This window comes from Fukomys damarensis, unplaced genomic scaffold (assembly GCF_012274545.1).
Source record: "Fukomys damarensis isolate Sample0158 unplaced genomic scaffold, DMR_v1.0_HiC HiC_scaffold_18, whole genome shotgun sequence".
Taxonomy (NCBI): Eukaryota; Metazoa; Chordata; class Mammalia; order Rodentia; family Bathyergidae; genus Fukomys; species Fukomys damarensis.
In genome coordinates, this window is record NW_022900930.1 from 53,264,185 (window position 1) to 53,277,848 (window position 13,664).

Genomic DNA, 13,664 nt, shown 5'->3' on the forward strand with positions numbered 1-13,664 from the left:
TGTGCCTCCTCCCACACCTCCCAAAGCTCTGTGTCCAGACTCTGAGCATGGGCAGCAGTGTGTGGAGTTAGCCTGGGTCCAGCCTGTAGCTGCTGTCTGGAATCTCAGCCAGGAACCTGTGTCATTCTGTGGTCAGGACTTAAGAGGATGTACCTGGCCCCTGTCTGCACCGAGTGGATGCTCAGCAGGGAACAGGTCCCCTGTGCTCTCACTGCCCCTCATTTCCCAGTGGAACTAGGCTCTGAATTGCAGAAAGCCACTCCCCCACCCAGGCCAGCAGTGGATCTGAGGGACCCAGGGGTGTCCCTGTCAAGTATGGGAACTGAAGCTCAAATCCCAGGTCAGGTACCGAGGGTAGCTGCCTCCTCTGGAACAGCCCTTCCTCCCAGCCTCCCTGAAAGAGACCTTAAGCTACCAGCAGTACTCTGGCAGCACATACACATTTTCACGTCCTTCACCCTCAAAATTCCCCATCTTGTGACTGAAAGTTTGTCTTGTTTGACCAAATTGCATTTTCTACCTCCAGAATGACTCCAAAGTTGCTCAGTGTTTATTCTCATGATGAGAGATTATACAGAGATATCAGTGTTAAATAATGCTTAATGCATTTTCTATTTTAGTCTGATCCCACATTACATGATTCATCTTCTTTTGAATCTCTGGATTCCTTAAATGAAAGAGATTCTGGTCTAAGAAAGCTGGATAACAGCCATGAGGTTGTAAATACAGGTCCTGTTCACATGAGAACAGAATGCACAGGAGAAATGTTCGTTGTCTTTATGAGCCACAGATAGAGCTGAATTTGAAACACTTGCTCTTATACTGTCTCTTCTGAGAGGCACAAATCCAGAATTTGCACCCAGGCTTTCTCATCAAGACTCAGTGTGCACATGGATGGCAGGCAGGGGGTCTGTCATCAGGTTTCACAGAGAACAGGAAGCACTTTCTTCAGGTCATGCATATTAAAGCATGTGAATGTTAGAATTGGCCTCTCATACTGAATGTGAAAGTGACAAATATTAAAGAAAAACTCGGACGAGCTGCATGATGGAAATGGGTCAGGATGAGCTCCTAAGTCTGGCCTGAAGTCACCTAAACTCCTTTTGGTTGAAAAGGCAAACAACAGTAAAGCCTTTTTTCCTACAAGACAGCAGAAAACACTTCTGTTCCTGGTATCACAGGAAAGTGACCTAACCCTGGGTCTGTGCTTTGTCTCCCCAGCCGTAGGCCTGACTGCATGCCAAGAGCCAGCCCTGCCCAGCAACGGCATCAGAATCGGGGACCGCTACATGGTGAACGACGTGCTGTCCTTCCAGTGTGAGCCGGGCTACACCCTGCAGGTAAGCCTCTTTTCCACACTTTGTGGTGGAGCAGGTTCGCTGTGGTCGCCCTGGGCAGCACACTCAGAGCCCAGACCCACCTGGTTTTGCTCACTGTGTGTCCACACTGATAAACAGTGTGTGGTGATGATGATGCTCAGCCCTGGAATTAGCTTCTGACGGCAAAGTGCTCTGGCGGTGCCGAGCCTTCCGCTCTCTGGAGTTATTTGATTTCAAACACACACTCTTGCAATCACCACGCAGAGAAAATTCTAAGAAACTAAGAATTGTCGGAGCCTTTAGAATCCTACCCAGAACCCCTTTGTTGGACTTGCTTCTCTGTCATGAACTGTCCCTAAGACTCAGCTCAGTAAATCAGCAGTGTGCAGGTAAACAGGACATCAGACACTTAAATAATCTTCAAGAAATACGAAGCCAAATTGTGGCTTAAAACTTTACATATAATTTTAATATAAAACTATGTGAAGCTGTTAGCAACATTTTGTAAGCTAACAGCAACTCAGTAATTTTTCTATTATCTACTTTCTTTTTTAATCTTGTAAAACTTATGTTCAAAATGTCCACTATTCTGCATAATTTTATATAATTCACCCTGCTGACCATAAAAATTGACCATGTACACAGGTTCATTCCGAAGCCCAGGAGACACAGCTAAGCCTGTTGATGGTCTTCTTCAGATAATGCACATTACAGAGCTCTTCTGCTGCATGTTTATTATAACACTGAAACTGATCGTTTTTCCAGGACATACTTCACTGTTGTTCTATGCCTGACGTTAATAAAGCAGCCTGACAAATCACCAGGAGAGAGTTAGAACAGTACAGGAGTGACACAAAATTGCTACACAGAACCTTATTTCTGAGCACACACTGGGGTAGAGGTCTCGTGGACGATCGTGTAGCTGCGGCAGGAAGCCTGTACTGAGTGTGGCTCATGAGCTCCTTCCACACTGCACACAGTGTGGCGGCAATGACCACAAAGCACCTTGCTTGTGCCAGTAAATGGAACTAGCATCGCTGTTCGCACACCTAAGTCCACTTCCCACAGCCAGGCTACAGCTTCCGTTCCGTGGACTCTGCAGTGAGGAGGCTCCAGAGTGGACGCTGAAGAGGACTCTGCTGGGGAGGACCCGCCACCCCCAGCACTGGAGGGCTGTGTGGCCTGGCTGACATGTGACAGTGTAAAGTATCTCACGTCCCTTCTCGCCGGAGAGGCCCCTCGGTCCACACCAACAATTCGGTCTACACCTGGGCGCTGGGGCTGCATCACACCTGACTGACAGGATGGAGACGCCACGCCTTCCTGCTTTTCTCCCGTGTTTCCACACTTTCACGCTTGCTCCTGCTCACAGGTGTTCATCTCTCCCACTTGCTGAGGACCTGACCAAACAGCTTTGAACATAGAACTTGCAAGCTGTTGTGTCATTGACATTAACAAAAAATGGACTCTGGATTTTTTTTTAATTTCCAACACCATTTTATCAACACAGAGTTGGAGCATAGTTGGAGTGGCATGGAGTTACATAAATCTCAAATTTCTGAATGACATGTTTTCCAGCCTGTCCAGACATGCTTTAGTGACCTTTTAAAAGTTGAAAAAAGAAAATTTCCACTTGTGTAAAAAAAAAAAAAGTAAGTGAATACACAAGATCCTATCCTGGTTTTGATCCATTGCAAACATTTTACCTGGAATCATTCATCTGAAACATTTATACGAAAAGCAATAGCAGAATATAGCCTAGGTAGGTAATAAATGGCTATTTTATTGGTCACTTTCAATAAACATCTTTAAAAGCTTTTTCCCTGGAAGTTCATCTAATTTCAGGAAGAAATCTACTAAACATAATTTAAGGGGTCGCAGAATGAACAAGCATGAACAAGCGCAAACGTCAGCAGCAAGAACATTGTCCAGAATGTCTCCTTTAAAAATAAGTGTTATCTTTTTATTTTATTTATTTTATTTTGTTTCTTAAAATATCAGAAGATCTAAGAATTCTGTGGCAGGTTAACCAGGTAGGAGAACTCCCAGGCTTGGGGAGCCAGTTTGCTCTTGGCAGCTGCCCCACCACAGATGCTGCTGGCTAAGTTCCCAGTGTGGTTGGGTTTCTTCACTGTGAATTAAACATTTGTCCTTCAGACACCTCTGTGCCACCAGGAAATAAGAGGTTACAATGAGGAAAAACAATAGCACCCTGCAGTCCCTCCTGTCACATGCTGGGTGACAACAGACCAGAGGTGCACAGGAAACTTTCCCCAGCTTCCTCTGGGCTTTGAGAGGGGAAGACCAGAACAGACGTGCGAAGTCGAGAGTGGGCGCATCAGTTTAGAGGACGATGGAGGACCGACGTTCTAGCTGAACTGAGCTGTGGCCGGGCCCTAACCCAGCAGAGGTCCATCCCCGTCTGCAGTGCAGAGGAGCTCACTCCACTCTGGGCAGAACCACGTGGCCATGGGATGCGTGGCTCAGGGCGTCCACGTCCAGGATGCCACCCTTCCACATGCGCACAGGAGTGGCCTTTGCCCTTCGAACCCATGTCTGATATTCCCTAATCACGTTCAGCCTCTCAGACCAAAATCTGTAAAATCTGGTGATGAAACAAAAAGACACTGTGCCCAATTAAGTTAATCTTCTTTAAGTGTTGCAGGAAGAGCTCAACAGAAATGCTGCCTCTGTTGAAGGACATCACCAGATTTGGTTTTATTGAGAGAAGTGGAAGTGATTTTTGTGATTTCAATTTTTTGCGTTAGTAATTAAGGTTAAAAAGACCAAGAAAGCAATTTCATGTTGCTCACACACCTTCTGTCTTTGAGTCTTCCGCTCCATGACGTGAGTCTGTGTGCTGTTCTCTCCCCAGGGCCGTTCCCACATCTCCTGCATGCCCGGGACCGTGCGTCGCTGGAACTACCCGTCCCCACTCTGCATTGGTGAGCCTGGGCTGCTCTTCTGCCTTTCCATCATGCAGCTCTGCAGCTCTGGCCACACACGGCCTGCACAGTAACCACCCCCAGTTTGGGGGCACAGTGAGCCCTTGAGGGCCTCCGCACCCTGCAGGCAGCAGCCCGCCTCCCCAGGACCCACTGTTGCATGTAGAGGACACCAGGGTCCCAGCCCAGGACACCACACAGGCTGAACCTGCAGCAGGGAGCAGGGTCATTGCTCCCATGGGTATAGCTGTACCCCAGCCTCTCACACTCCTAGCTCAGGCTCTATAGCCTTCTGTGGGGTGCAGCCAGGTCCTTGGCCCTGTACCCACCAGGCAAGCACCAGCCCTTCCAGAACTTTGTAGAACTCCACAGAGAAGTTGCCTTTGAGGCTGGGGTATCAATGTCAGCTAGGTGATGTTGTCTGAGACTTCCCTGGAGCTGTGACTCATGAGGAGATGCTTTTCAAATTGTTTTAACTTGCTTTTTAAAAACTTGCACAAAGCCTAAAACCTAGTGTGCAATGTCTTGTGTTGAACAATTGCCATCTTGACTCAGTTTATAATTTACACATTTTCTCATACAGTGCTACCTTGGTTCTTAAACTTAATTCATTCCACAGTCTAGAAAATGACACACATGATCATGTTCACACTCCATTCAGAGTTCACACACACAAAAAGAAATTGTCGAATGCAAAAATTTGTTTGGGAACCAAATTTTTCACAAAGAAAAGCAGTCATGAAGTGAGGTAACAGTGTATTATAATTTCCTCAATGGATAAAGGTGTTCTATTTTAATGATTAATAAAGAGAACAAGGCTCTGCTGTATGCCTAAGAGGACTTCCGAAGGAGAGCATCCCCAAGGCGTTTTTGTACAGTGAGAACACTGTTAGGGTAACAAGGTTGATTCCATGGCCCTGAAAAATAGCATCACTTGTGTTATTTGAGATCTTTGAATCCGCCACTTACCTGGGTCACGGTAGTGAGGACTGGGGTGTCCTCTGCTCCGTCCTTCCTGGCACGTTTGTTATAGAGACATCTGTGTTTTTCACAGGCACACACTGCAGGCTGGGTGCCCCATGCATGAGCACGCAGGCTTACCACACACACCACATAGCCAGGGTCTCCTAGGGAGAAGCAGGAGCGGACAGCTGCATTTCTGCCCTGGGAAGGAAGCCAAGGTGCAAGATGCTGGCTGGCACTTGGGTTCTCAAGCCGCACAAAGCTGCAAGTCTGTGGTCCAGCTGTTTTCCAGGGGTCAGCGTGGGACACTTTCTGGGCAGTTCCTCATCTGTATCTCTCAGGGAGTGTGAAACACTGAGCCAAGGGGGTGTGCACAGAGGCTCATAGGCTGGGGTGACTTGGGGTCTGGCTAAGGTTCAGCTGCTCCATGAGCTGATGCTTCCTGCGGCACTCTGAGCACAGAAGACAGATTTTGACAAATGCTCTTTGCTCCTAGCAGCTTGGAGTGAGGTGGGCAAGCTGAGCCCACTTGTAACTAGCCAGCGGTCATGTAATGCAAGCGGTGGTGGGCTGCTTCTCGGTGGGTTCGGCTGGGCTGAGGTTGGGTGGAAGCTCTCAGGGAACGCAAGGCCTCGCCCACTCACGTGGCTATTATCCATTCACAGCCACCTGCGGAGGGACACTGACCAGCCCTGGGGGTGTGATCCTGAGCCCCGGCTTTCCTGGCTCCTATCCCAACAACCTGGACTGCACCTGGAAGATCTCACTGCCCATCGGTTACGGTGAGTGGGCAGGGCAGCTGTCTCAGGGAGAGGGACTCTGCTGCAAAATTGCACCATGGGTTTTACAGGGAGAGGCTTGCAGACTTTGGCAGAACTGGGCATAGAAACTTTCAGAGTGGAGTGATCTAAAACAGGAGTTCAGCATGTGCCTCTCTTCTGCGTCACGCAGGAGCCTTTGGAGGCGCAGAGCGGACGTGGTCTGGGACACGACGGTCAGTCTGCTGTCTGTCTGCAGTTCCTCCTCTCCCATCTCATTCTGGAGCAGGCAGCCTTATTGCCACTGTGGGCCAATTTTCAGGCTTTCTTCAGGTTGCCATGCATGGCAAAATGAATAGGAGGCTGCATTTGAAAAGATGATATCAGTTTACTAACTTTATCATGTTTCATTAGATGTGACTTTATTAAGGTTTGAAATATTCAGCTATTAATTTTCAGGTTATCTACTTTAAATAACTGAATCCTTGTCCCAGCACCTTCAGAAGCACTTGGTTCTGGTGGAATTTCCATTCCCCAGCGCACCTGCTCCTCGACCCCAGGGCCCCTCCTCTTCAGCGTGCTCATTTTCATTACTTTCCCGGGTTCCCTCTGGAGCCCACACGTGGGGAGGCCCTGTGGTCACTCGCCCAGCCCTGGGACAGAGTGACTAGGCGTTTACACACTCAGCGTGCCCATGGCAGCCCAGCAAGGGGCGCATGAAGGCCTCCATGGAAACCATTGCACAGGAGCAGAGATGGCAAACCTTTCAGAGGCCTTTTAGAGTCCCAAGCTGCAACCCAAAACCCACTTATTTATCATAAATTAAACCTGAATGCTGAGGTGGTAGCTCAGGAAAGACAACTCATACATTAATACTTTTTGTCTTAAAAGAAAAGCAACATCCGTTCTATAGGATCATCACCTTTGCCCTGGAAGATCGCATTGTATTATGTTTTCAGAGCTTTTGCCTTGAAATTTTCCTTTTATTTCATGAAAAAAATCCACAAAATTTTATAACAAAATAATAAAGAAATAGCAATAGCCCATACATTGTGCACTGCTATCTTCAAAGCAGGTGCTCAGAACACAAGACATAGACAAAAAGACTCTTACAAAGAACAGACAAACAGCTAATAAACAAGACTTCCTTTTCAATGAGCTAAGAGAAACTAGCAGTATAAATGAAACACTGTGGCATGGGTATTAAATATTCTGGAACAACAGAATTTCCTGTTTTTCACCCTGAGGTCCTGACTAAGGGGCCTCAGAAGCCACTCCCAGGGTTGCTGAAGGAATGGGCATAGCCATGACACAGTGGGGTCGGGACCTGACAGAACTTAGGGTCATTGCCACTGTTCCGGTTCTTTCCAGTTCTCCACGAGTACTGCAGTGCCTGAGAGGGCATCGCAGGCACCTTTCACTGGGCATGAGTTGTGGCCAAGGGCCCAGGCAGATCGGCCCTACACAGCCCTGGCCTTCTTTGAGTCCTGCCGAGGCCCCTTGAATATCTGTCACTGCACAACCTCAACCCCGCCTCACACACACTGAAAATAGTGTCATGGGGTTTCTCTCTGTGAGTTGCAAATACATTCTTACTGCTCATTCTTCAGTGTCACTTCTATCTGGAATCCCCCACCCCATCTGGCATGTACTCCTGTGTGCCTGGCTGTCAGCTTTAGACCCTTGTTCCCGGCCCAGGGCCACTGTATGTGGACCCTCGGTGCTTCAGCTCTGTTTACCCTGGGTGACACTATCGGTGGCCTTTCCTTGAAGAAAAATGAACTTGGTATTCTCCACTCATGATAGATTTAACTGGGTGTCTTAAATCTCTCTGTACAATGGGATCCTGTTGCCGTTGCCTGATAGATTCACAATCCATGAATTAAACCACTCCCAGCCTGGTCAAATAATCCTTTTCCTTAATCCTACCCAGTCACCCAACCCTGTGCCCAGCATAGTCAATAGTTCATTAAACAGCAAAGAAGGTCATGGCTTTGGTCAGCGAGAACACTGTCCTGCTGTTGAAATCACTCGGTCCGGGGCTCCCCTCGACCCCACTCCGTGGGACCATGTGGCCTGGGTCTGCACAGCAGTTGGCTCCCAGCCTTCCCACAGGGGAGCTGTGGCCAGGCAGGTCACAGTGGCCCCAGGGTTTTGGATTCTGGCTTTAGCTGAGCAGAAACCCTCACTCCATCCCCTACTGTGGCATAAACCGACAGAAGCCGCCAGGGCAGAAGTCACCAAGCCCTCTTCCCTGTCTTTGGAGAGAACAATACGGCATCTTGCAGGGTGCACGCAGGGCCCGAGGAGCAGGTGTCCGTGGGCTTAGCTGTCTCCAGCAGACGAACCCAAGTCCACAGTGCTTCCATGCTATTTTCTTGTCCTTCCACAGACTTAGGTTGCTATTGGGAGTTACTTTGGCCAAGCTGAGTCTCCTGAGAATTTTTGCATGTATTTTCTCAAAAATTATCTCAAGGCACAGTTAACAGAAATGCCACCAAGCTATTTTCCTCCTCCTGCTCCTCCTCCTCCTCCTCCTCCTCTTCCTCCTTACTTCTTTCATCTTAACTACCCCTACTAGGGATGCACAGAATGCCGCCCCACGTTATTATGCCTCTGGACCTTAGGGAAGAAATAAAAGGTTCCTTAGAATGTTTACTGGGGACAGAAGACATGAAGCTAGTCAGTCCATATTCATAGACTGTCTGGGAGGTGCGGTAACTGACGCCGGGAACCCCTTACTATCCAGGAAGCCCTGTGCGGGCGACTGTCTGCTCTGGGGTTTTCCACATGTCCACTGTACCCAGAGGGAAGTGTGCTGTGTAAATCTCACCAGAGATGCCCTTGAGATTGGCTCCCTTTAGTGATAAGTCTTCAAATATTCTGTGTGATAACAAAGGATAACCAGGTCACATTTATTCTAATCCCATCAATCCGGCGGCAGGATGTCACTCTGGACACTGTTTGCTGAAAGTTGCATAGTTAAAAGTTCTGCTTTAAGCCAGATTAGAGCTGGACTGGGTTCCGTGTCCTAATAGGCATTTGGTCTTTTGATATGTGCCTGGATCCTTTATCCTGCTTAAAATGGAAATTTTGTTCACAGTATTATAATTGTCATAATTCCTTTCCCTTTTGAGTCTAATTCATAATGTGTAAAGGGATGCTCCCACGTGGCCTGCACTTCGGAGACTTCCAGCCCTTCACCCCGTTTTCTTTTGTTCCTGTCCCTGCACGAATACTAAAACGTGTCTGTGAGTAACGCCTGCGACATCCTCCTGTGCACCATGGAAGGTGCACCTGTGTGCCCTGTCCTTGTTATTTGGCCCTAAGCACTCTGACTTTACCCCAGTTTCCGTGCCTTGTGGCGCCTCCCCCCACCCAGCACACAGCCATGGTGGGCCCTGAGGTACCGTGGACCTTCGCAGGCTGCATGGACTCGGTGTGTCGCACACTCACGTGGACGCTGTGACACACCTCCCTTAGCCGTCACAACACTCCTTCTCATCGGCTTCTGGGTCAGGGGACAACAAAAGCTTCTCTCCACTCGGTGCAGGCTGGGCCGTGTGGGCCTGAGCTGAGCCTCCCGGAGGGCCTGGCCTGCCCTGCGCCTGTGGAGGGACTGCTTGGCACTGAGCCCGCAGAGTCCCAGCCCCTGCTCTGGCCACTTCCTTCCCCAGATCCCCTGCTTCTGAGTTTCTTTTGACAAAAGCCCTCTGTAGAATGCAGGCAAGATGAACGCATCCTCGTGGCCGGCTTGCTCAGCGGAGAGCAGTACTTGGCAGCTGCCCACACTCACGGAGACATTGAAGTCGCCTCACCATGGAGTGACGGCAGCTGACATCCGCCTGCTCCAGGCACGGCTCCCCAGACTGCACTGCAGGGTGCGGACCCCATCCACACACGGGAAAGGATGGCAGCTTTTAGGGAACACTTCAAAGATGTGTCTTTCTCTTTTGCTTCTTGCCTCCTTCAGAAGTTTCCTACTTTCTTTTATTCTTCATTTCCAATCTAAGCCGCACAAACTTGTTTTCTCCAAGAAGTAGGACAGTTTTAACTTCATGACATCCTAAACTCTTGGCCAGCTTGGTTTTCATGCTCAACCATAAAAGTGGAGGACTTTTGCCAGCCAGGGCTGAGTGCAGAGCTCACTCTGCCTTTCCCATGCTACAGTGGACACAGCGGCTGAGATTTCTGGGCCTCGGTTTGCCCGCCTGTAAAACTCTGATGATAATAACAGTTGCCTGGTTGGCTGATTCCAAGACAAAAACTAGCAAACCGGATCTGACGGGAGCTGTCTGGCCTACACTGTGCCCATCCAGAACTATTATTTATTCTTTTCTTTTCTGTCAGAAAGTTTTCCCCCAGTTGGTGAAACTGTTTTTCTTTTACAGTTTCAATTTTATTGAATACTTCTAGGTTTTCTCCTCTTCCTTCCCGATGTATCTTCTAACTTTTTCACTGACCTATGGTTCCTTTGATATGTGACAACACATTGTACTTGAAATTCCTCCGCTTCTTCGTGTAGACTACACAACCATGTAAGCATCATCTTTCATTTTTCTCAATTTAAGACGCATAATATATTGGATATAAATAGCAGCAATACAAAGTGAACCTTTTCTCATATTACTATTAGTATTATCAGTGTATGACCAAGTTAGTAATGTAATTATATAGATTTATGCAGAAACTAATCTATTTGGATTAGTTCTATGCAAACGTTTAAACAAATTAAAAGTTTCCCAATAAATGCTGCAACATGCTGGGGATTTAGCTCAGTGGTTCTGGCACTTACCTCACAAGCATAAGGACCTGAGTTCCATCCCTGGTACCAAAACAAACAAACAAACAAATGCTGTAACAAAAGAGTGATTTCTCTGAGGCACCCTGGTGCTGATTTTCTTCTCAGGCATCAGCTATAGCTTGTTTGGTACCCAGTTCAGGAGGATCCCAGGGAGACCGGTCAGTTGCACAACCTCTGGTGTATCGCACTGAGCCAGGCTGTTGGCTTGAACTTTGAGAGTTGCAGTGGAGTTGATCAGATTGGTGTCTTAATAGTGCTAGCGATTTGCATTGCTTGCATCACGTAATTGAAAATAATCATTTCCTAAACTTATAAACTGCTCATACTACTGTATTACAATCCAGCCAGCGGTGTAAGCAACTTTCAAAGCCTGTTGATTATTTCTATCACTGTTGATTTCTTCCTTGATAGAGTCATAGTTAACTTGTGGATGACATATAATGTATTTCCAGCCTTGCACTTGAAGTTGCAGTACTTTTAATGACAACTGCACAAAACTGTTGCTGTGAAAGTGTGTATTAGTCACCATTCTAAGACTTGTGCCTACCAATGTCTGTGGTATGGTGCTTGCCATATTAGTATTTCACAAATACATAGGCCTGTGGGCATCAACTCATGGACAAAGATCACAAAGCCAGTTGTGGCAGAGGCAAAACTGAACCAAGGTCTGTGGTAATCCCAAATTCATTCTCTCTGCACTATGCTGCCATCTGGTAGACAATTAAAATTACAATTGCTCGATAAGCATTGGTTTCACAAACCTGTTTATGAGTTTTGCGCACTTCTGTGTCCTTCCTAGGCGCCCATATTCAGTTCCTGAATTTCTCCACCGAGGCGAACCATGACTACCTTGAGGTCCAGAACGGGCCCGCCCCCAGCAGCCCAATGATTGGGCAGTTCAGCGGCACCGACCTGCCCGTGGCCCTGCTCAGCACCACGCACGAGACGCTCATCCGCTTCTACAGCGACCACTCGCAGAACCGGCAGGGGTTCAAACTCTCCTACCAAGGTACGGGACCCCCACGGACCCCGCTTTTCATGCGCGATCTTGCTGAAGTGTTAACCCCGCCAGGCGGCTGGGTCGGCTTGGGGGCGCCCTGCGGTCAGATCGGCGTGAAGCCTGTTTGTCCTTAGCACTGCTCTCAGGACAGTGCTTGACGAAGGGGCTGGCTGGCACCCGACCTCTCCCCCGCTGTCCTGTCCCCCACCCTCACTCCTCTGCGGCCAGCATGGCCCACCTGTCCCTGCGCCACAGGCCCTCATCCACCTCGAGAGAAGCTGGCTGTGTCCCGTGGTACACTGCGTCCCACACTGGACAGCTGTGTGTCTGCTCGAGTCGTGCTCAGGTTAGGCCACAGGAAAGGTGTGAGCTCATCCTGTTTTCATCTAGCCAAGTACATGATCTCTAAGAAAACGGAATCAAGGGTTATCAAAACATTTCTGACTTGGGAAGGAGTTCAACTTTTCGTTTCATACAAAATAATTTAGTTGCCCTTTTCTTGAAAATCATTAAATTGAATGAAGTTGAAAATGTCAGACCTAGGGCTTTTCCTTTTTTAAGATAGCTAAATCATGGCATTGCTAGGTTTTATAGACTGTCCTCAAAAACAGCTTTCCACTTTTATTACTGGAAGAGGCAAGTATTTCCTGCTGGACTCTCAGGCACGTTTCTGAAATTCCCACACAAACAAAAGCTCGGACTGAGGCATCCAGACCGTGGATCCAGTTCATGGGCACAGGCAGCAGGTGGCAGAAAACGGTGGAGACCCAGAGCCCCGGAGCCCCACCGGCATCTGCGAGAGATGGGGGGCACTGGGCCTACACGATGCTCTGGGAGATCTCCTCCTCGGGGTGTGCACCGCTCCCTGAGTGACCGTATTGCACACCCAGGCACACACATGCACCTGTGCACACGTTCACACACAGCACACGTGTGCTATGTTATGCAGAACTTCAAATAGGAAGCAGCTTCTATGACAGAGGTGTGGAGGTTGCTGGCATGTGCTCTCTCTCTCTCTCTCTCTCTCTCTCTCATATGCACACACACACACACACACACACACACACACACACACACATGCACGTGGAGTAATGCGGCTCTACTGTGCCATCAGCGGTCAGAGGAGCCTCTGTTCTGTGCTCACCCCCATCCCGCTCCATGCCTGCAGGGCTCAGTGAGCTCCACAGCTCTGGCCCACCATCCTCTGTGCCCCGGAAGAGCCCTGGGAGCCAGGCCCTCTCTGCCCTCACACCCTCAGTCACCTCAGACTTGACATCTGCTGTTGTACCCCACTCCGCCCAACTCCAGGACGGCCCCATCTCCTGCCAGCTCCTGGGGAGAAGCAGTTCTCCCTGGGTTTACCCTGTGTGGAGGTCACTGGTGCCATTGCCTCCCTCAGGACTCTGGTGCGGGTCTGATGCCCTTTGAGATTTAGTGTGGCAGTTGACCGCCTGTGGCTGGACAGATCTGGGTGGTTGTACTTGGGGTGGGGGCTCAAGGGTGAGGTTGGGACTGCTTGCAGGGTGACTGGCTGAGACCTCGCCTTCTAGGATGAGCTGGCTGAGGGACAGGCTCGACCCAGGCTTCCTCAGTCAGGGCTGCGGTGCATGAACTCATGAGTGACCTCTTCCAGACAGGTGACTGCCCATCTGCCTGCCCCAGGCTCTGCTCAGTTCTGGGCACAGTGGGCAGGGCACGGCTGGGACCTGGGCACCCAGTGCTATGGGCTTGTGCCCTCGTGCCAGGTTGTACTCTTGTTTCCTATCGGAACCAAGGCTATTTCAGACATTGGCAGCTTAGCTCCACACAGACAGCCACAAGCACCATTAGTCAGGCCTCAGGCAGCTGTCAGGTGGGGCTTCCTTCCGGGACTGA

General features: G+C 49.1%; 1 protein-coding gene across 1 annotated transcript in view; it reads left to right on the forward strand.

The window, feature by feature from the left end:
• Positions 1 to 13,664, forward strand: part of Csmd1 (CUB and Sushi multiple domains 1) — a 1,140,625-nt gene that overhangs the window by 1,005,023 nt on the left and 121,938 nt on the right. Inside the window, exons 38-41 of the mRNA XM_010620376.3 lie at positions 1,222 to 1,340; positions 4,195 to 4,264; positions 5,893 to 6,009; positions 11,589 to 11,798. Coding sequence (XP_010618678.1) covers positions 1,222 to 1,340; positions 4,195 to 4,264; positions 5,893 to 6,009; positions 11,589 to 11,798 — 516 coding nt within the window. The remainder of the gene's footprint in view (positions 1 to 1,221; positions 1,341 to 4,194; positions 4,265 to 5,892; positions 6,010 to 11,588; positions 11,799 to 13,664) is intronic.